The sequence below is a fragment of the Mastigoproctus giganteus genome, chromosome 3, assembly GCF_048544385.1.
Source record: "Mastigoproctus giganteus isolate SK-2022 chromosome 3, ASM4854438v1, whole genome shotgun sequence".
NCBI lineage: Eukaryota > Metazoa > Arthropoda > Arachnida > Uropygi > Thelyphonidae > Mastigoproctus > Mastigoproctus giganteus.
The window spans coordinates 161,725,134-161,748,495 of record NC_143577.1 but is presented as its reverse complement, the minus strand read 5'-3'; the positions used below and the strand labels follow the sequence as shown (position 1 = coordinate 161,748,495).

Here is a 23,362-nt window from a genome sequence, read left to right as displayed (position 1 = left end):
CAGAAAGAACTGGGTCCTTCATCATGACAATGTGGCGGCCAACACATATCTCGCTGTGGTGCAGTTTTTGGCATCCACAACATGCCAATCATCCCCCCCCCTTATTTGCCAGGCTTAACCCCCTGAAACTTCTTCCTCTTCCCAGAAATGAAAATCAAGCTGAAGGGGCAAAGATTTGACAGCATAGAGGATATCCAAATCGATCGCAAGCAGTGCTCAGCACTATGATGAAGAAGGACTTTCAGGATGCATTCAAATCATGGGAGAAGCACTGGGATCAGTGTTTACGCTCTCAAGGGGACTACTTCGAAGGTGACAGTGGCGATTAAGACCCAGGGTGAGTCTAATTTATTTTATAAATACATTTTGAGAACTTTTGGGTAGCACCTCATATGTTGGAACATGGAAGAAGTAAATACGTGGGCTGTGTTAAGGTAACTAGGAGTAAGAACAGGTGCATGTATACTAGTGCTTGAAACTCAGGAAATAAATAAATAAGTAAATTTGAAGTACTGATTAAATCATCAAATGCTGACATTGTATGATTGTATGGATGTTGGAGATGTGGTGTCACTCAGGCATAAGAGATGCAGAATTTTATTATGGGAAGTATGATGTTCACAAAAAGGACTTTTTTTTTATTATTTAATTAGGTGGTCCTAGCCAACGTTTGGCAACCCCACCAAACTATAGCACCGTTTACAATTTCATATGCAGATATTATGATACAATATAGAATGCCATACAAAATGCAAAGTGAAGTAAATATATTACAAAATGAACATCCTGGATTGATACAACTTACAATTTCAAATATCATGCAAAATGCAAAGAGTATGCTGTTCCAGAGCAAGCTCCTATCAATTACAGAATGAAGTTAACTCTAATCCTAAGCTTGCTCTGTTATCTTTTGTTCTGTATTTTTTTCCTGATCCATTTATCGATTTCATCCATCTTGTTGCTCATTTTCTAATAAAATCCTTCTTTTAAAAATTTGTCACAAATTCTTTAAACAGGACGAAATCCTCCTTTGTTTTAACCATTTGAACCTCAGAATCTCTACTCATATTGTTATTCATACTTGGAGAACTACATTTAAACTCAATCCTTAATCAACATACTCTTCACAATCATATAAAACAAGCTCCCATGTTTCCACCTCCCCACAAACATTTTATTCTCTGAGCTGCTCCAAACTTATTCAGCCTTTCAAAGAAAGACCCATGAAATAACAAGGAAAAAATTTTCTTGTTATATCTTCTTACAAAGAAGTCCCCTTTCAAAGTAGAAGTCTCTCATCAACTTCACTAAATATCTAGCAACTTGTTCGACACTCTTCATTTCTCCCACTTCATATCTTCCTCTGTATTTAATTCTATTTCCTATATGTTTTTTTTTTTTTTTTCATTGTGCATATTGTGTATGGTTTCAGTATGTGCATATTGCATACACAAACCTACCTGAAAGCTGAATTCAGAGCAGGGCCATTGTTATGAAGAAAACTTTTACTCAACATTTCTGAATAGGCAAAGTCAGCAGTAGCATCTTTCTTGAAGCAATCAAAATGAGCCGACATCTAATAGAATATCCAAACAGAACTCCATAGATAGAAAATGTTAGGTTAGTAAAAGCTTACTGTATTTTAATTAATAATTTTAATTATTATTGTACAGTAGAGCATCAGTTATCCAGAATAATTAATGTCAGTCGGTTAGCAAAATTTTCCGAATAATCGAACGTAGGGTAAAATTGAATAATTTCTGTTATAATGTATTAAGTTAAAAGAAAAAGACTTTAAGTAGTGTGAAAAAAATGAATTTATTTAATTAAAAAATAAATAATAATAATAATAATTTAAAAATTTGCAAATTTACATATGTATGTATATATATATATTCGGATAGGTATTCACTGCAAATTTTATGCGGAAAAAATTTAAAGTAATGTTTTAAAATAATGTTCGATTGTTTTTTGTGACTTTTTTTTTGCTGCGAAATCTCTCAATTTCCTTAATAATATCAATTTGATTATATTGCATTCTTCCGGGTTTTCTGCCCATTTCAGTGCTGTTTCTTTTTGTTGACATTTTACCATAAAAAAAAATGAGAAAGATAATAAATCACAGTTTCTGGCAGATATTATTCTTACTAAATCTGTAGCTAAACTAAACCCAATATGAAATGAAGGGAACAAAATATGTAATGAAAAATTTGGTTCACAGAAGCAAATGACTTAAATTCTATCACTCATGGTTTCTGAGAAAACCCATCAGTCCTAATCCAACGTTTCACCAGATATACGAAGTAAAAAAACAGACAGAAATACTCTCGTAGTATAATAAACATTTGTCTCAAATACTACCATTAATTAAAAAAAAAAAAGAAAAAAGAAAAGAAAAATCAGCCTTTCAAATTATTCAGGATAACTGACATTCCAGATGTGTATTTTGTTAGCAAAATTTTATTTCTATTGCGGCGTGGACTTTTAAAAAGAAAAAAAAACCACCTAATTACTCAAAAAAATCTCATTTTCCTCCTGTTTTTTACCTGTTTAAAAACAGGAGGTATTTCATTAAAACTTCCTCTTTTTGCTCTGCTTACAAATGACTGATCTTCAACATTTTGAAAATCAAAATATGGCAGCTATGAATTAGTATTAATATCTTACATAAGACAGCACCATAATTGATTGATAGATGTCAAAAAATTTTAAAATTAAGGATTTTTAAATTTCTTTACATGATAAACTTTTATGACATTGGCCAAAAAAGTGAACAATGCCTTTTTTCCCCATTATTACTGCTGAAAGTCATAAGAACTGCACACCACAAAAGCAAGTGTAGTGTGCAGCTCTTATGATTCAGAGAGTTTTTTTATACATTAAGTTAACTTATAACAAATTTGCAGTGTTACAAATGAAAGAATGTACTATAAGTACTTCTTGATAAACACTAAGGTAAATGGAAGAAATTTTAACCAGAGATATTAGCAGATAATCCCATTTGAACTTTATTACTGAAACCCATGTAAAGCTGGGGCTTAGTATAAAAATATAAGAAGCATGTGACTGTAACGATAAGGGAAAATACCTTCTTTCAATATTCCCATCTATCCCTTGAAAGCTCCCCCTCATATCATTAGAGGAACACATACCGCCAATTGAATACTAGTGGTTTAGACATTGAATATGTAGAATTTAAAATGTTAACTACTTTACTATTTCAGTCTGTACTGTCTAATTAATTTATATCTTTTATAGTTTCAGTCATATATTGGTTATTGTCCTCAGTTTGATGCCTTGCTTGATCGACTTACTGGCAGAGAAATGCTTTACCTGTTTGCAAGACTTCGAGGATTACCTGAAACCAGTATTCATTGCTATGTTGATGAGTTGATCCATGTCATAGGTTTAGCAGAGCAGGCAAAAAAAAGAACAGATACTTACAGGTATTCTGCATCATATACATAAATCGAATTTTTCAAGTTTTTATATCTTTATTATATTTTAAATATGCTGCACTTCAGCCTTTTTCTATGGGAGCTTACTCTTAATAGAGTTAGTATTAGCCATATGGTGCAAGGAAGACCCTGGCCTTTTGCTGCACCAGCCAAAAAAATTAATTATTTAAAAAATAATAATAAATAAATAAATAATAAAATAAAATAAACTACCTATTTGCTTCCCTCCTCATCAGCATATGTACGTAGTATCTATTAGCTGACCTTTGAATTTCTCCTAGCTGTCATCCTCAACCACCCCATGGAGGCAACTTATTCCAGTAATTAATGATTCATTAGCTAAAAGAAAGCTTTCTGCAATCCAGTATAAATCTCTTTCCTTGTAATTTGAATTTATGGACCCTAGTTCTGTTATCATTTATAACAGTGAAAATTGTAACATCATTTTATTTTCACCTCTCAGAGCCTTATCCTTCAATCCAGTCTCATTTGAGGTGCCTAGTTTCCAAAGTCTTTCCTCATGTAGATGCCCTTTTTGCCAACCTCACCAAGTGAGTTACTCCTCTTTGGACCCTTTCAAGAAGCGTGACGTCTTTTTTTAAGGTGTAGTTCCATACTTCAACACAGTATTCCAAGTGTGGTCTTGCACCATCTTATACAGTGGGATTGTAACTTCCTTATCTCTACAAGAAAATGTTAAATAAATTGATAGGATACCAGGGACCTTCTTTAATGCCTGTCTGCACTGCTTGGAGAACATCATGGTGCTCCAAAAGTCTTGTCATCCCCCCACCACATTTTCAATGAAGCAGCATATGTACAAGGGCTATTCATAAAGAATGATTATAATTTTTCATGAACAACCATACTGCTTGCTATTTATAGCTGAGCTGTGGAATTTAAGACCAAACCAAGCTGCAACCCATAGCAGCTGTGCAGTTGACTCATGCGCATATGTGACCTTGGAGGTTGATCAAGTTTATGCCTGTTCAGTTTTGCTGCGTAACAATGGACTTGACATGCGAGGAACAGTATGCTGCCCTCAAATTTTTTTCTGTCTCAAGAAAACAGCTGAAGTGTATGAAATGTTAAAAGAGGCTTATGGTGAATCTATTGCACAGTCAGTTTAGAATGTGTAAAGATGGACTTGAAGTAATCAGAAAAATCAGCATTCTGGAGCTCCAGCTACTGCTGCCACCATAGAAACCAGAAACACTATTTTTGTAATCATGAGAGAAGATTGTTGTATAACAGTAAAGCAACTGACATAAATGTTGAGTATATCATTAGGAACCACAGAGAGAGTATTCTCCATGACCATTTGCATATGACACTTGTTTATGCATACTGGGTTCCAAAACTATTCACACCTGTGCAGCAGCAAGTTCACATGGAGGTTTTTCAGGAACTGCAGGATGGCTACATCATTGCCAACACCAAAAAAAAGCAAAAGTTGTGGCTTCTGCAAAAAAGGTTATGGTCATCTCTTTTTTGATATTCAAGGAATGGTTTTCCAGCGTGTTGGGCCATGCAGTGCCATGCCGAGCCATTTTAGTACCCGAGGCAAGAATAAAAAATTGCACCCTACTGTTAATGATGGCAATGTTGGCAATTATTTAATCTTTCTTTTGGCACCCCTTTCAGCTTTTCACCTGAGGCAAATATACAACTGTACGGCACACTTTGCTGGATCACTGTCACAACTGCACACAGCTGGGTTGGCGCTGCATCATAACACTGCAAGACCTCATATTGTCATCACATACTTAGCCAGCATTGATATAAAATGTATTCCTCATCTGCCCTACAACCCTGACCTTGCACCCTGCAATTTTTTTATTTCCAAAATTAAAGAAGGAGCTGCAGGAGAAACGTTTCCGGTCATCAGAAGTTGTAAAGACATCGGAAACGATTCTCAAACATGTCAAAAAATGGCTTCCACCGTGTCTTTGAAGAAAGGCAAAAAAGTTAAAGTAAGTTCATTTCATCAAATGGGGACTACTTTGAAAAGGACCATCAAAATATGGATGATTAATAAAGGTATATCATGAAAAAAAAATTATGATCATTCTTTATTGAACAGACTTTGTAGATCTCTTATGTATTTCATTTCAGATTACTGACACAAGTTCTTAAAGTTTGGAAAACAGCTCATTATAGGTGAATGAATGTCCACAAACAGGTAAAACAATGAAGGATGTGCAAAAGTACATTACTGCAAGGTTTAACAAAGAAGCTCCTCCTTAAATGACAATATTGCAATGGGAACATAAGCTGTTCACAACAGGATCAATTTTGAATAAGAAAGGGACTGGATAACTGTTGCAGAAGGAGCAATGTGCAGGAGTGAAGGCATTAGTGCTCCGATTGCCCAAAATGTTATTGCAGAAATGATCACCCTGACTTGTAATCCCTAAAATCATAATACTAACACATATAAAAACTGAACTCAAATTTAAATTCTTTAAGCCTTCAGTCATCAACAAGCTAAATGATGATGATGTGCGAAAACGCAGTGAAGCGTGTACCAAGTTGCTTAAAGTTTTTCAGATGCTCCTGCAACATGGTAAATTGTTCTTCTCTCATGAGCGTGCAATCTATCAAAATCTGTCTAATTTTGGTGTAACAAGAACCCTCAAAGAGCTGCAGGACAATCCATTCCATGTGATGATCTGGACTGCAATATCCGGTAACCACTTGATAGGTCCCTATTTCTTTGATGATAGTGTCTGTCAACATTCCTATATAGGCATGTTAAGGGATTAATTTGTTCTAAAGCTCGATTCATGGTACCTCTCGGTAACCACTTGATAGGTCCCTATTTCTTTGATGATAGTGTCTGTCAACATTCCTATATAGGCATGTTAAGGGATTAATTTGTTCTAAAGGTCCAACGACTAAATCTTCTAGCAGATTACTATGCAATCAGAGTCGGAAAATATTTGCACGATGTGTTTGAGAATAGGGTGAGAATCAGCACATCTGCAAGCACCTGTTCAGTGACCTCCAAGAAATCTTGATCTTTCTTCCTGTGACAATGCAGTATTGGGGTGCAATTGGCATAATTAAAGATGGTCTATCCAAGGAAAGATACCACACAACTGAACAGTTGAACACAAAATATCCCATAGGAAATGGCTTAGTATCATTTTGAGTCATGAAAATGATGGTGTTCATAATGACCTGACCATCTGGATCCTTAAACAGACCTCCCAGTATAAACTGAGTAGTATAAAATAAAAGAAATTGCAGTCTGCTTTCTTTCTGTGTTTTCAATTATCTTATATCCATTCTATGACAATATATCCATGTTATGGGGGGGGGGATTACAAGACTTTCAGAACACCCTGTACATTACACACTTATGCAACTGTATCCTAACTCTCAAATTCCTTCCTCCTCTACCGTCTTAATTCAACCCCGCCATGTGTATAATATATTTTGGGGTTGCTGTTCCCCAGCCGCCTCCATAGCCAGGTGGGAAGGAGCAGCAGTGCGTAGCACACGCTTCTTGATTAGACCGGGGTTCGAGCCCGTCACCACCAAATACAGAGGATGCGGAAAGGTCAGGGAATGACCACCGCATATCCCGGAGCAATATGGCCTTAGTTGCTAATGCTCCAAATAACAAACAACAAACAAACAAAGCTGTTCCCCAAATGTAAAACCTTGCATTTTTCTGCATTAAACCATAGAGGTCTAAATCGTCTTGAAGGAGTGCCACTTAGTGCTAATCATTAACCATTCTTCCAAGCTTGACATCATTATGCCCTCTATCTCCTTGCCAATGTCATTTAAGAAAATCAAAAACAACAATACTCCCAGTACCAATCCTTGGAGAACCCCACATCATACATTAGCCCAGTCTGAAAATAACCGTTAATCACAACCCTCTGCCTCCTGCTTGCAGCTATCCTGTGATTATCCATCTAAGGATTTTCAGTGTGATTCCAACATGTTCCAGCTTATACAGTAACTTTCCATATGGGACAAGTCAAATGCTTTGCTGAAATCCAAGTAAAGTATCGAAATTATTTCCTACATCCAGCTCATGAGTGACTTGCCAACCAGGCTAAAATAACTGAACGTGATTTTCACAACATATGTGTCCTTCAGAATTCCATTTATATCTAAATGATCCTGTAATGCACTCTTTATAATTGCCGCCATGGTTTTCCCTACCACTGAAGTCAGACTGACTGGTCTGTAATTGTCCACTTTGCCCTTAGAACTGACTTTATACAGGGTGATTCACTACCAGTGCGACAAACTTGCAGGAGGTGTAGGGGCACAAAGACGAATCAGAATCACATAGCATTGCAGGGTCCGAAATGCCTTCGTCGTGCGGTAGAGGACGTTGAACGGGAGGTCGCGTGAACAGCGATCCCGCTGGAAGGCAGCATTTGCGAACTGTTTCTGTTGAAAAAACCAAGTAGCAAAAGTTCCCCGGAGTGAATAATCTGCAGGCTCCAATGATTGGACGCATTGCAGATGGTATGAACTCATTTGGTTTGTTGACAGTATCCTCCATACAGTGGATTGGGAAATACCCAATCGTTGGCCTATCGTTCGAGTACTCGTACTCGGATTGCCTTCTGCAAGACGTAGGACATTCTCCTCATTGTCTGGCGTCCTCGTCGTTCGCTCTCGATTCATGGTACCTCTCGTGAAACAACCAGTCTCACGTAACCTTCTGTGTACACGTGCGAAAATCGTGCGGAAAACGTTCCTGGTACAAGTGCAGAGCGGCACGCTCGTTACAGTCCGCAGCTCCATACGCGAGGTGCATGTCGGCGCCAGTTCAACGTTTGAATACTCGTCCATCCTACTGCCTCGGGAACCGGTTCGCAAATGCTGACTTCCAGCGGGATCGCTGTTCAAGCGACCTCCCATTCAACGTCCTCTACTGCATGACGAAGGCATTTCGGACCCTGCAATGCTATGTGATTCCGATTCCTCTTTGTGCCCCCTACACCTCCTGCAAGTTTGTCGCACTGGTAGTGAATCACCTGTATATTGGGATGTGTTGGCACTTCTCCAGTCCAAAGGAATCTCTTCCAAGTTCAATGATGCCCTCATAATTAACCTTAATGGTTCAATGTGCCCTCTGGTTATCTTGCTTAAGATAACTGGGTATATGCCATCACCTGCAAGAACCTTATTTACCTTCAGGCACAAAAGTTTTTCTAATAAATAATTTTATTCAATATCACTAATTTCGTGCTTTCAAGCTTCACTCACAGTTTCTTTTTGTTAGGTATGAATGGTCATTCTCCTGTGAATATCAGTTCAAAGTATGTGTTGAATTCATCTGCAATATCAACTGGGCTATCTAAGACTGTCCTTCACCCATTACACAAGGGTCTGATTTGATTTCTTCTTTTTTCTTCTTTGTATTCACATATGTGAAAAAAAAACACCTTGTCCCTGTTCTTTGCTCTCTTATCCACCAAGTGCTTGCTAACAGAAGAGACTGCTTCTACAGGAATGGGATACGCTTAAATAGAAAGGGTGCAACAATATTTGCTGATTCTATCGACGCAGTCTTAGGTGGGTCGGAAAACAGCTAGCTTGGTGGGGGATTCACAGACTAAAAGATTAACAGTAGCCACAGGCAGAGGCGAAAGTGATTCTTGCACTGCTTCTATTGTAATGAGCAGCAGCCTAGAGAGCAAGTTTCTGGCGATTTCAAGAGCTGCTGGGAGTCATCATCGAACAAGTAAATACATGGCCCGTGTTAGGGTAACTAAGAGTAAGAACAGGTGCATGTATACTTGCATGTACATCAATGCTAGAAGTATAGAAAATAAATTTGATGAATTTGAAGTGCAGATCAAGGCATCAAAGGCAGATATGGTGTCATACAGATATAAGCAGTGCAGAATTGGAATTTGTGGAGTACAATGTGTACAGAAAGGATGTACATAGTAGGAAAGGAGGAGGGGTTATGCTGTAGGTAAGAAACACAAAATCTAAGGAAGTGCAACATAAACACTGGGAAAGGGAAAATGAGAGTAGGAGTGTGTTATAGGACTAATGACTCTGATGAGTACAATGAACAGTTCTGCAGAGAATAGAGTGGGCCAGTAAATCGAAATGTCTTGTAATGGGGTTTTTAACTTTCTAGATATTGACTGGAACTTATGGATTGGTCACTTGCAAGCTAGCAAGACTTTTGTGGATTTATTGGAGGATTGTTTTCTACAGCAACACGAGGGACAACCAGAGGGAGTAATTCTCTTGATCTGATTATCAGCAGTGATTATTCATACATTAAGAATTTGCAGATAAAGGAGCCACTAGGTGACAGTGATCACAGTGTACTTATGTGGGATTTACTTAAAAATGTAACTACCATAAAGGGTAAAGGGAAGGGTTTTTGTTTTCGCAAAGGTGACTACAGTGATCTCAGACAGTTTTTAAATTCTATACAGTGGGATCAGCTGATGATGTTACCAATGGTAAATTCTAAATGGAAAGCCTTCAGGGACTTGGTATTGAGGCTACTAAGCTTTGCATGCCAACTAAGAAATATTGTTCAAAGTTTAGGCCTAAATGGATATCAGATGAATTAATGCGGCTCGTGGCAGAAAAGAAAAATGCATGGGATGCATATAAATTATTAGGCGACACAGAAGCCTATAGTAGATATAAGCTAGTCTGTAATCAAGTCAAAAAAGGAGATTAGGTAAGCGAAGGCAGATTACAAGAAATCTTTCGCAAAGGATGCAAAGAAAACCAGAAAAGAGTTCTTTACTTATGTAAACTCTAAAAGGAAAGGGATGAATCAGATTGGTTGACTTAACATAGATGGTTTGACTATTGATGATCATGCTCAGGTAGCATATAAACTCAATGAGCATTTGGCATCTACATTCACATATGAGGAGTTATTCAAGGAGGGGAATGCCAGAAGTTTATCAAACTATAACAGGGAGCTTCATGGTTTTGTAATATCTGAGAGTTAAATGGAGGAGAAATTGTTGAAGTTAAACATAAGGAAGGTACCTGGGGTGGATGGGATCTATCCAGTTATATTAAAGAAGGTAGCAAAGGAAGTAAGCAAACCCTTAGCCATAATTATGAAAGCTTCCTTGACTCTGGGGAGGTCCACATGGACTAGAGATGTGCAGATGTGTCCCCAATTCACAAAGGGATTTCAAAAGGTGACACAAGTAACTACAGACCTGTTAGTTTAACTTGTGTTCTGGGGAAAATAATGGAATCACTAGTTAAAGAAACATTGCAGGATCATCTAGACAAGACTGCAGTAATAGTTCAGACACAGCATGGGTTCGTTAAGGGGAAGTCTTGTCTGACAAATTTGATTTGATACTTGATGGCTACTATGGTGACAAAGGAATTGGATACAAAAAATAATTTTGATACCATATTCTTGGATTTTAACGAAGCTTTTGATACTGTGGCACATGGAAGGCTACTCTACAAATTGGAGCAGCATGCCATTAAGGGCAAGTTGCTACAATGGATAAAAGGATGGTTGAATGGGAGAAGACAGAGAATGATTATCAATGGACACTGCTCATCATGGACTAATGTTATTAGTGGAGTCCCCCCGGGTTCAGTGTTGGGCCCATTGTTGTTTTTGGTATTTATCTATAATATTAATGAAGGTATATCAGGGTTAATGTCTAAGTTTGCAGACGATACATGGTTGGCAGGGTTGTTAATGACAGTAATGATAGTATGCTACTGCAGCAGGATCTGGAAAAGTTGAGCAGATGGGCTGACAGGTGGCAACTGAAGTTTAACATTGACAGATTAAATGTACTGCATTTGGGTAGCAGTAACTCCAGAGTACCATATCAGCTGGGTGGTACTACACTCAGAGTAATGGAGAATGAAAAGGATATGGGGGTAATTGTGCAGTCAGATATGTTTTCTGACAGTGCAAAAAGGCTGCAAGAGTAGCTCATGGTATCTTGTCAATGATATACAGGAATTTTGCTAGCAGGGATAAGGGAAGTGATTGTCCCCTTGTATAAGGCAGTGGTCAGGCCACACCTTGTGTGCTGTATATAGGTCTGGAGGCCTCATTTTAGGAAGAATATAGATCTGCTGGAACGAGTACAGAGAAGGTCAATGAGATTGGTGAGTGGAACAAAAGGTTGGTGTTACCAAGAAAGGCTTAAGTTCTGCAAATTGCAGCTTCTGGAGACTAGGCACCATGAGGTGATCTAATTGAGGTGTATAAGGCTTGAATGGATTGAGCAAGCTCAATGCTAATGGGATACTTCCTCTTGTTCAGATTATTTACCTGAGAAGGCATAAATTCAAATTGAGGAAAGACAACTGTAGAATAGATGTGTGAAAAATCACCTTTAGCCAGCAGTTTTTTGATAGCTGGAACAAACTTCCATCTGTCGTAGTGGAGGTCAGCAACTTAAATAAGTTCAACGCAGAACTAGACAAACATTTGGAATGAATAAATGAGTGAAATGGGAAGGCTGTTTTTTTTTTGGCTGATTTCTCTATAAGCTTGCTTTCTTGCATCATATGCCCTACTAATGCTAATGCTAATTCTGTTTATCATTCTCCCAACTCCACGAATTAATTAGAACTCTTTGACTTTCTCCAGTCCGACTTTCTTAACAGTGAGGTAATTTTCCTTGGCAATTCTAACATTAACAACTTCAGCTGGCTTCAGTTTTCTAGTCATGTGAATCCAGCTGGTTGAGATTCTGAGGCTTTGAAGTTACCTATGAGCTCACAGATTGTTCATTTGCCTACCAGATCCCAGCCACGCACCCAACACTTTTCACATACAACATTTAAAGCACTTGGTTGAAGTGAATGATCCTCTAAGCACCTCAGATCAAGCCTTGGCGATGTCTTCTCCAATGGAGCCTTTTTGTTGTGGCCATTCTCAACTTCGTGTTGTTTGGCATTACAAGAATGCAAAATGGAATGATCTGCAGATTTCTGTTCTTCTTTTCCTAGGTTGGATTACTGTTTTAAAACTTCTGATGTCATTGTTGGCTCAGATCATGTCAGTGAAAATAATTTTTTATTCTACAAGAATAATAAATTATTATAATTATTATTAGAATAATAAATTATTACCCTACAAGGTTTGAAATCCTTTACTCCACAATCCACCTGAAAATCTATTGGATTAATTAATCAGAACTAGATTTTGAAGAGGCTAAAAGTAAAGAACTTGTTTTCTTGTCCATATGTTAGTTGAGCATTCCGGTCTCTTGACAAAGCTGTTGACCAGGACTTTGCCCATCTATACTTCCACTTCTTTTAAAACCTGATGGTTCTATTGCCCCTTTAGTAAAAATAAAGACAATTTACTAGCATCCTACTTTTCTTCTAACTCTTGTTGTTGTTGTTATTTGGTTTTTAGGAGCATTAGCAACTAAGGCCATATTGCTCCATCTAACTCTTGTATTGATGATCTTGGTAAACAACTTCCTTCCAATTTCCACTTATGTGGAATACTGCAAATTAAAAACTTTCAAAATGATATTGAAAGCTCCATCTGATCAGTGATCGCCAGTATGGATTCCATAAGTATTGATCCATGTAGTATATTGGCTAAGGTTATCTATCTATGGCTGGTCTTGGCGCATTATAGCCTTAGTAGCTAATGCTCCAATAAAATCAAAACCAAACAAAAAAAAAAAAAAAACAAATCTATCTATGGACAAATTCAATGGAAAAGTTTGGTGAAACTCAGGCAGTTGCTCTTGGCATTTCTAAGAGTTTTAATTATGCTTGGTACGGTAGACTTTCGAAATAACAGCACCTTGGGGGATTCAAGATGCTGTTATTTCAATTTTTTCCATTAGCTAGAAAGTTTCATTTTTAATGTATTTAATGCAGAAATAATGAGGCCAACTAAGAAATAGAGAGATTAAGAATGCAATTTTATTAACTGCACATAAAAAAATTATAAAACACGTTGACAATCCAATGTTATATTTTGGCATTAATACACTACTACCCCATTCTATTTTCTTTATTATCTCAAGTTTAGTCTGTACGCATAGCACAGTGGTATCGTCACTATCCTTCCCACACTGACTGGAAAAGGCCCAGGTTTGAATCCCGTTGATGACACAAGGAACTTTTATAAGCTTTTTTCATTCCGTGGCTGAGTTAGTGGGTCTCAGGCATAGATAGCAAGGTTTTTCCCCCAGAAACTGTGGTTTTTCATCCAGAAAAATAGGAAAATTGAGGAGAGAACACACGCAATTTACAGACACAATACATATGGGTATATGAATTAACATTCCGGGTGACCCTAATGTAATAGTTTGGATATACAGTGGATTCCGGTTATTTGGGCCACCGGTTAATCGGGGCAGCCGTTTATATGGGGCAAATCTTAAAAAACAGAACCCAATCGAGAAAATAGCCAGGATTTACTTCGCTTAATTGGGACAAAATGGCGTTTAATCGGGGCAGAAGACCGCAGCACTGAAGATTACCCTACGATTGTCCCCAACCGTACCACGTAGTTCGGCCGAATTTCTGGAGGTCACAACCATAAAACAATAAAAACAATTAGCAGTCACCTGTTTATTGGGCTTTTGTGTTATTGAAATCTATCATAAACTGATAGTAAACTCGATCTTATTGAATTTGCGATAATACAGACAGCTGGAATTCTGTGGGTTATTATGGTGAAATGTGTTTACACTTCTATGGAATCTTCAATCATATAAAAAAAAAATAATTTTCAGGCTCTTCTCTTCATTCCTATTTTTAAAGCTTCGGAATTTGTTACTTCTCACTTGTGCATATCGTGTTACTTGCAATTTGTGTGTGTGTGCGGTGTTCTTTGTTATTGATTGCTTAGCTTTTTACTGTTTTAAATATTAACCCCCACCACAAATGACATTGAACAGAAATGTCAACTAGTTTAGTTAGTATGTACATATTACAGTACGTATTAATTATTTCAATTATCACGTATATTCTTCTGAATTTCACGTATCATTTAATTTTTTAATTGGTAAGGTAATAAAGGGTAAATTTGTACTTAATATATCGTTACTTTTATAGCCTATGGATAATATTCCTCCTATTTTCGCTAATTACAATCACTGTTTAATAGAATTAAAATTCAATTCACAAACGTGATCACAATGACCGGCGATTATTACACATCGTATAGTGATCGGTACTTTAAATGGTGACTCCATCGTAACGTGATTGAACAGTGAACCAATTGTAAAGGGCGAGGGGAGTACATTGTATTTTTAACTATTTACGTGAAACTTCGGATAATTGGGCAGCCGCTTAATCGGGCCAAAATGCACTAGTCCTGATGTGTCCCAAATAACCGGAATCGACTGTATCAAGTTTGTCACTAAGCTTTAATGTTGTTCTTCTTTTCTTCTATATATGAGATTTATTATGAGTTATTCACAATGGGTTTTTAAATTAAAAAATCCATTGTGAGGGTTTTTAATTTAAAATAAATGTAAAACAGCAGTATAATCTGTGATATCAGTACAGAATTCACTTTGAAAATGGCAACTGTAAACAAATACAGTAATCACGTGACTTGCCGTTTTCTTTTTTTCGGCACTGCAAGATGTGTGCTGTATGTATACATCTGATCTCAATGTGCTGTTATTTTGACATCTACTGTATGAAGGTTTTCTAATGGCTTCCATATTATGGATTGTTGACTGTTTCTTGCAATTGGATATCCAGCGTGCACACTCTCTCTCTCTCTCTCTCTCTCTCTCTCTCTCTCTCTCTCTCTCTCTCTCTCTCTCTCTCTGCTGGTGATGGTAGATGGCTCTGTCTTCTGACTTTTCCACTAATGCTGGTGTTTCCCAAGGTTCAGTTCTTTCTCTCACTCTTTTCCCTCTTGTATATTAATGACCTTCTACTACTGACTGGACACCATCTCTACAGAGTTTTCCTTACAATAGCACATTATATTCCATCTTTCTGTTTGAGAAACCCTGCTCTTCACAAATAGCTTCAGTTTCTCAAATATCTACCACAAATTCCTTAAATGCTGGTCTCCAAGTAATTCTCCAGTGGGGCAAAGATAATCTAGTTAATTTCACTCTTTAATTTTGTTAACTTCGATCCTTCAAAAACTCAGTCCTGTTTTATATCTCATTATATACCTTATATTTGCTCATGCCTCTGTCATCAAATCTGCCAATCACTTTTTTAGTCACGTCCAATAGAGATAGAAGGCTGAAACTTTGTACATATTCCTAATTTGTGTGATAATGCATTCTATATTTTGACAAGCTCTGGCGTTGCCCACATCAACGCCAGAGCTTGCACTTGGTCATCACGCAACACAGCGGCAACCCCCAAGGCAGAATGCGCTGGTCCCACAGGAACTAGTAGTTGGTGACTCTATTGTCAGGGAAATGGGAAACATGCTTTGTAAAAAGGATAGGTGGAACAGGACCAGGGTATGTCTGCCAGGGGCAAAGGTTGATGACGTTGTAGAGCAGATATCATCTTTTAGGGGCACAAAATTAAGAGTAGGAGACCGGCAGAATTACTTAACAAGTACAGGTCACTGATGAAAAAAAGCTGTGAATTAGGGTTGAATTTGAAAGTGTCTGCAATTCTGCCCAGACATGATAGGAGGGAGTATATGATGAGAGCCTTGTCGATCAATTCGGCCCTGGAAAGATTATACAAGGCTCAAGGGATAGAATTTTTTTCAGCCTGGACTGTACTTGTTAACAGGAGAGACTGCTTCTACAGGGATGGGATACACTTAAATAGAAAGGGTGCAAGAATATTTGCTGATGCTAGTGAGGCAGTGTTGGGTGGGTCGGAAAACTGATAGCTTGGGGGGATACAAGGACTAATAATTTAACAGTAGCCGTAGGCAGAGGTGAAGGTGATTCTTGCACAACTTCTATTAGAATAAGTAGCGACCTGGAGCGAGGGGTGTTGGGGATTTCAGGGACGGATGGCAGTCATCAAGAAACAGGTGGGTATATGGAATGTGTTAGGGTAACTAAGAATAAGAATAGGTGCATGTATACGAATGCTAGAAGTATAGTGAATAAATTTGATGAATTTGAAGTGTTGGTCAAGACATCAAAGGCGGATATTGTTGGGATATCGGAGACGTGGTGTCACACAGATATAAGGAATGCCAAACTGGAATTTGGGCAGTACAATGTGTACAGAAAGGATAGACAGGATAGGAAGTGAGGAGGTGTTATGCTGTTAATAAAGAAAAACATAAAATCAAAAGAAGTGTATCCAGTTGATATAGATGAACAGTGCACTGTTGAGTCAGTTTGGTGTGACATAAGCACTGCGAAAGCAAAAATAAGAGTAGGAGTGTGTTATAGGCCTAATGAGTACAATGAACATTTGTACAGAGAAATAGAGTGGGCTAGTAAATCGGAATGTCTTATAATGGGGGATTTTAACTTCCCAGATATTGACTGGAACTTGTGGGTTGGGCGCTCACACACTAGTCAGACTTTTGTGGATTTATTGGATGATTGTTTTCTGCAGCAGCATGTTCGAGAGGCAACCAGAGAAAGTAATACTCTTGATCTGGTTATCAGCAGTGATCATTCATGTATTAGGAATTTGCAGATACAAGAACCACTAGGTGGCAGTGATCACAGTGTACTGACGTGGGATTTACTTAAAGATTTAATTACCGTCAGGGGTAAAGGAAAGGGTTTTTGCTTCTGTAAAGGCGAGTACAGTGGTCTCCGACAGTTTTTAAATTCTGTACAGTGGGATCAACTGACGATGTTACCAACAGTAAATTCTAAGTGGGAAGCATTCAAGGAATTAATCGTGGAAGCTACTAAAAGTTTCATACCTATTAAGAAATATTGTTCAAGGTTTAGGCCTAAATGGTTGTCAAATAAACTAATGAGACTCATAACAGAGAAAAAAAATGCATGGGATGCATATAAATTATCAAGCGACTCAGAAGCTGGCAGATATAAGTTAATCTGTAATCAGGTCACAAAGGAGGTTCGGCAGGCGAAGGCAGATTACGAGAAATCCTTGGCAAAAGATGCTAAGAAAAACAGCAAGGATTTCTTTACTTATATAAACTCTAAAAGGAAGGGGATGAATCTGATTGGTCCACTTGACATCGATGGTTCGACTTTTGATGATCCTGCTCAGATAGCAAACAAACTGAATGAGTATTTTGCATCTACATTCACACATGAGGAATTATTAAGGTTTGAAAATGGCAGAAGGTTATCAAATTATAGCAGGATACTTAATGATTTTGTAATAACTGAGAGCAAAGTGGAAGAGAAATTGTTGAAGTTAAACGTAAGAAAAGCACCTGGGGTGGATGGGATCTATCCAGTTATATTAAAGGAGGCGGCAAAGCAACTAAGCAAACCCTTAGCCATAATTATGAGAGCATCCTTGGACTCAGGGGAGGTTCCCACGGACTGGAGATGTGCAAATGTATCCCCAATTCACAAAGGGGGATCGAAGGGTGACACGAGTAATTACAAACCAGTTAGTTTAACTTCTGTTCCGGGTAAAATAATGGAGTCGCTGGTTAAAGATGCATTGCAGGATCATCTAGACAGGACTGCAGCAATAATTCAGACACAGCATGGGTTTGTTAAGGGAAAGTCTTGTCTGACAAATTTGATAGGATATTATGATGTGGTTACAAAGGAACTGGATGCAAAAAATAATTTTGATATCATATATTTGGATTTCAGGAAAGCTTTGGACACTGTTGCGCATGGAAGACTATTGTACAAATTGGAGCAGAATGGTATTAAGGGTAAGTTGCTACAATGGATAAAAGAATGGTTAAGTGCGAGAAGACAGAGGGTGGTAATCAATGGGTGCTGCTCTTCTTGGACTAATGTTATTAGTGGTGTCCCACAGGGTTCGGTGCTAGGTCCACTGTTGTTTTGTATATTTATCAATGATATTGATGAAGGTATATCAGGCTTAATGTCGAAGTTTGCAGATGATACAAAGGTTGGCAGGGTTGTTAATGACAGTAATGGCAGTGTGCTACTGCAGCAGGATCTAGATAATTTGGGCAGATGGGCTAAGAAGTGGCAACTGAAGTTTAACCTTGACAAATGCAAAGTACTGCATATGGGTAGAAGTAACCCCAGAGAAATGTACCAACTGTGTGGTACTACACGTAAGGTGGTAGAAAATGAAAAAGACCTGGGAGTAATTGTGCAGGCAGATATGAAGTTTTCTGAGCAATGCAGACAGGCTGCCAGGGCAGGTCATGGGGTTTTGTCAATGATATATAGGAATTTTGCTAGCAGGGAAAAGGAGGTGATTATCCCTCTGTATAAGGCAATGGTCAGGCCACGCCTTGAGTACTGCGTACAGGTCTGAAGGCCTCATTTTAGGAAGGATGTAGATTTACTTGAGCGTGTACAGAGAAGGGCAACAAGATTGGTGAGGGGAATGAAGGGATCCTCTTATCAAGAGAGGCTTAAGCTCTGCAAATTGCAGTGGCTGGAGTCTAGGCACCTGCGCGGTGATCTGATTGAGGTGTATAAGGCCTTGAATGGGTTCAGCACGCTGAATTCTGATGGGATCCTTCCACTTGTTCAGATTACGAACCTAAGGAGGCATAAATTCAAATTATGAAAGGACAGATGTAGAATAGATGTGCGGAAATTTGCCTTTAGCCAGCTCGTGGTTAATTGCTGGAACAAACTTCCATCTGTCGTTGTGGAAGTTGATAGGTTGAATAAATTTAAGGAGGAACTGGACAGGCATTTGGAGGGAATGGTGTGATTTTTTTTTTTTTTTTTTTGGCTGATGCTGCGTAAGCTCATACATTTACTTTCTTGCATCACATGCCACTACTACTACTACTACTACTACTATCCAAATTTGAGCTAAATCTATCAAGTTTTGCACCGTGCAGCCATTGCATGTCATATATCAGCTACCTGGATTTATACCTGACCCAGATTTCGGACCCTTTCCCCACTTCTTATTTGTTTAGAAGGGTGTAATTTTGTAAACAATCTCTTTTGATATAATAATGTTTCCAATTAAATTTGAGTTAATCCATCGCATGGTCCACTGTGCAGCTATTACATGCCTCATATCAGCTATCTGCTTTACATGGTTGTATGCATGTAATATACATATAAAGCATGCAAGATTTTATCATCTATCCTTGCATTGTGTAAAGATTTTTTGTTGGCAAAAATCTTTTCACATAAATTTTCAATCATATTTTATTTATAAAAAATGTTTGAAAATTTCTATTCATAAAAAATAATAAAAATAAATTAAATAAAATGTAAATATAATGTTTAGGTATAGGAAAAGTGATAATGGAAAGCTGTAATGGACACGAAATTTCAGAATAACTGACGGACACATTCTGCAAATTCTTTGAAGAAGCAATACATCCTCATTAGAATAATTTCAATTAAGCTTTTGTAAGAGAAGACTGTATGCCCCCTAACAGTTTTCTCTTACAAAAGCTTAATTATAAGAATTTTAAACTCTAATTAATCAGAAAATATTTTCTAAAGAATATACAATACAAATATGAAAATAATTAATTTCTCAACATTCAAAACCTTTCTAGTCCCTTTGATGATTCCTAATTTCGATGCATTTCTTTACATGCTTAAATTCCATTTGCAGTAAATCATGGTGAAACAAAACAACAACTCAACATAAGCATCGGTTAAAAAAAGCAGGGAAAAAATATCATGAGAAGAAAGTGCAACGGATTTCAGAAGAATCTAATGACTTGTGATGCACTTAGGTTAAACAACCATGAATCACAAAGGAAACATAGGCATACAGAAACACCAAATTCTCGCAATAAATGACAATGTACAGACAACGAATCACATTTTAATCAAACACTTGGAGATTCGTACCAAATAGAACATTTTTTAAGGAAAATGTGTTTGCAGATCAGGTGTGTGGTATAGTCATGAAAAGGTGCTATCCAAATCAAGTAACTGTCCCCTCGAATCTCATAAAGCTCCAGATTATCTTCCTGTAAAAATCTTACAAAAGAATTCATTAATTCTCTGTCATCGATGCAAGTCCCATTTGCATGGAAAACTTTGATAACCACCTGAAGGTGGTTATCGAAAGGTTACTGGAACAATTTATATCCAGGAGATATTCTTTGGGAAATCATAGTGTTGTCACAATATGAGCAGAGATTACTTTCATGAATCATTCCATTTGTGAAAATTATCAAGTACAGTGGCATATTTGCACAGTATGAATTTAAAGGACAAGCTGTTCTGTTTGTGCAAGATATTTTTGAAGTTAACAGAGAACCTGCCAAATATGTTTCCATGATCATCGGAATCTTCAGGTCTCATAGTAACAGAAGAGCTTGAGAATCTCAACATTATAAGAGAATTTGATGTTTCAAAAGAGAGAATGAATAATGCTTTGAACTGGATGGTTAATAACAATCCTCTTTATAAAGATGTGCAAAATGTTACTGACAAAGTTGGGAATGATCACCGCATATTCCCGGAGCAATATGGCCTTAGTTGCTAATGCTCCTAAAAACCAAATAACAAACAGACAAAGTTGTGCTTAACAAAAATGATTTTTTATGAGTCGATAATAACAATGATCAGAAAGAATGTGAAAAAATTACTGAAGATATAAAGTTTTATACAATTAAAATCTCTGAACATTCGCATATCATCTGAGGAATGTGGCATCAGGGAAATTCGATAGTCTTTTAATTCCAAATATGTTATTTCTCGGTGTTGTGCTATGGCCATTGGAAGTATTGTTAGATCTACTTATTGTTGTTATTGTTATTTGGTTTTTAGGAGCATTAGCAACTAAGGCCATATTGCTCCGGGGATATGCGGTGGTCATTCCCTGACCTTTCCGCATCCTCTGTATTTGGTGGGCACGGGCTCGAACCCCGGTCTAATCAAGACGTGTGTGTGCTACGCACTGCAGCTCCTGCCCACCTGGCTACGGAGGTGCCGTTAGATCTAGTGTTTTGCCGTTAACATGTAACGCTAATGTAATTAATCAGAACATGATTGAATCAGACAACTTATATAAAGTCTTATCTGAGCAAAGAAACATCGAAGTATGTCTGCCAGGGGAAAAGGTTGATGACGTTGTAGAGCGGATATAATCTTTTAAGGGCACAAAAGGTGATATAGTTGTACACGTTGGCACTAATGATATTAAGAGTAGGAGACCAGCGGAATTACTTAACAAGTACAGGTCACTGTTGAAAAAAAGCCGTGAAATAGGGTTGAATTTGAAAGTGTCTGCAATTCTGCCCAGACACGATAGGAGGGAGTATATGATGAGAGCCTTGTCGATCAATTCGGCCCTGGAAAGATTGTGCAAGGCTCAAGGGGTAGAATTTTTTTCAGCCTGGACTGTACTTGTTAACAGGAGAGATTGCTTCTACAGGGATGGGATACACTTAAATAGAAAGGGTGCAAGAATATTTGCTGATGCTATTGAGGCAGTGTTAGATGGGTCAGAAAACTGCTATCTTTGGGGGAGACAAAGACTAATAGATTAACAGTAGCCACTGGCAGAAGTGAAAGAGATTCTTGCACTGCTTCAATTGGAATGAGCAGAAGCCTGAAAAACAAGTTGCAGGATATTTCAGAGACTGCTGGAAGTCATTGCGGTACAAGTAAACACATGGGTTCTGTTAGGGTAGCTAAGAATAGAAACAGGTGCATGTATACTTGCGTGTACACCAATGCTAGGAGTTTAGTAAATAAATTTGATGAATTTGAGGTATTGCTCAAAACATCAAAGGCAGATATTGTTGGGATATCAGAGACGTGGTGTCACACAGATATAAGGAATGCAGAACTGGAATTTCGGGAGTACAACGTCTACAGAAAGGATAGACAGGATAGGAAGGGAGGAGGGGTTATGCTATTAGTTAAGAAACACATAAAATCCAAGGAAGTGAAGGCAGTCGACATCGATGGACAGGGCAGTGTCGAGTCAGTTTGGTGTGACATAAGCATAGATAAATCAAAATTGAGTGTAGGAGTGTGCTATAGGCCTAATGACTCTGATGAGTATAATAAGATACTGTACAGGGAAATAGAATGGGCCAGTAAATCAGAGTCTTAAAATGGTGGATTTTAATTTCCCAGATATTGACTGGAATTTGTGGGGTGGTCATTCACACACTAGCAAGGCTTTTGTGGATTTATTGGATGATTGTTTTCTACACCAGCATGTTCGGGAGGCAACTAGAGGGAGTAATACTCTTGATCTGATTATCAGTTGTGATTCTTCATGCATTAAGAATCTGCAGATAAAGGAACCACTAGGTGGCAGTGATCATAGTGTGCTGAAGTGGGATTTACTCAAGGAGGTAACTACCATCAGAGGTAAAGGGAAGGGTTTTTGCTTTCGTAAAGGCGACTATGATGGGCTGATACAGTATTTAAATTCTATACAGTGGGACCAACTGATGATGATGTTACCAACAGCAAATTCAAAATGGGAAGCATTCAAGGAACTAATCTCGGAAGCTACCAGGCTTTACATACCAACCAAGAAATATTGTTCAAGGTTCAGGCCTAAATGGTTGTCAGATGAACTAATGAGACATATGGCAGAGAAGAAAAATGCATGGGATACATACAAATTAATGGGTGACATGGAAGCCTATGATAGATATAAGTTGGTCTGTAACCAAGTCACAAAGGAGATTAGGCAGGCAAAGGCAGATTATGAGAAATCCTTGGCAAAGGATGCAAAGAAAAACAGAAAAGAGTTCTTTACCTATTTAAACTCAAGAAGGAAAGGGATGAATCAGATTGGTCCACTGGATGTTGATGGTTCAACAGTTGAGGATCCTGCTCAGGTGGCTAACAATCTAAATGAGTATTTTGCATCTACATTCACCCATGAGGAGTTATTCAGGAAGGGGAATGTCGTAGGTGAAGTAA

The 23,362-nt window shown here is 37.8% G+C and overlaps 1 protein-coding gene across 1 annotated transcript in view; it reads left to right on the top strand.

The window, feature by feature from the left end:
* LOC150088371 (phospholipid-transporting ATPase ABCA3-like) overlaps positions 1-23,362 on the top strand; it is a 335,787-nt gene that overhangs the window by 259,492 nt on the left and 52,933 nt on the right. The window contains exon 14 of the mRNA XM_090370138.1: positions 3,259-3,446. Coding sequence (XP_090226264.1) covers positions 3,259-3,446 — 188 coding nt within the window. The remainder of the gene's footprint in view (positions 1-3,258; positions 3,447-23,362) is intronic.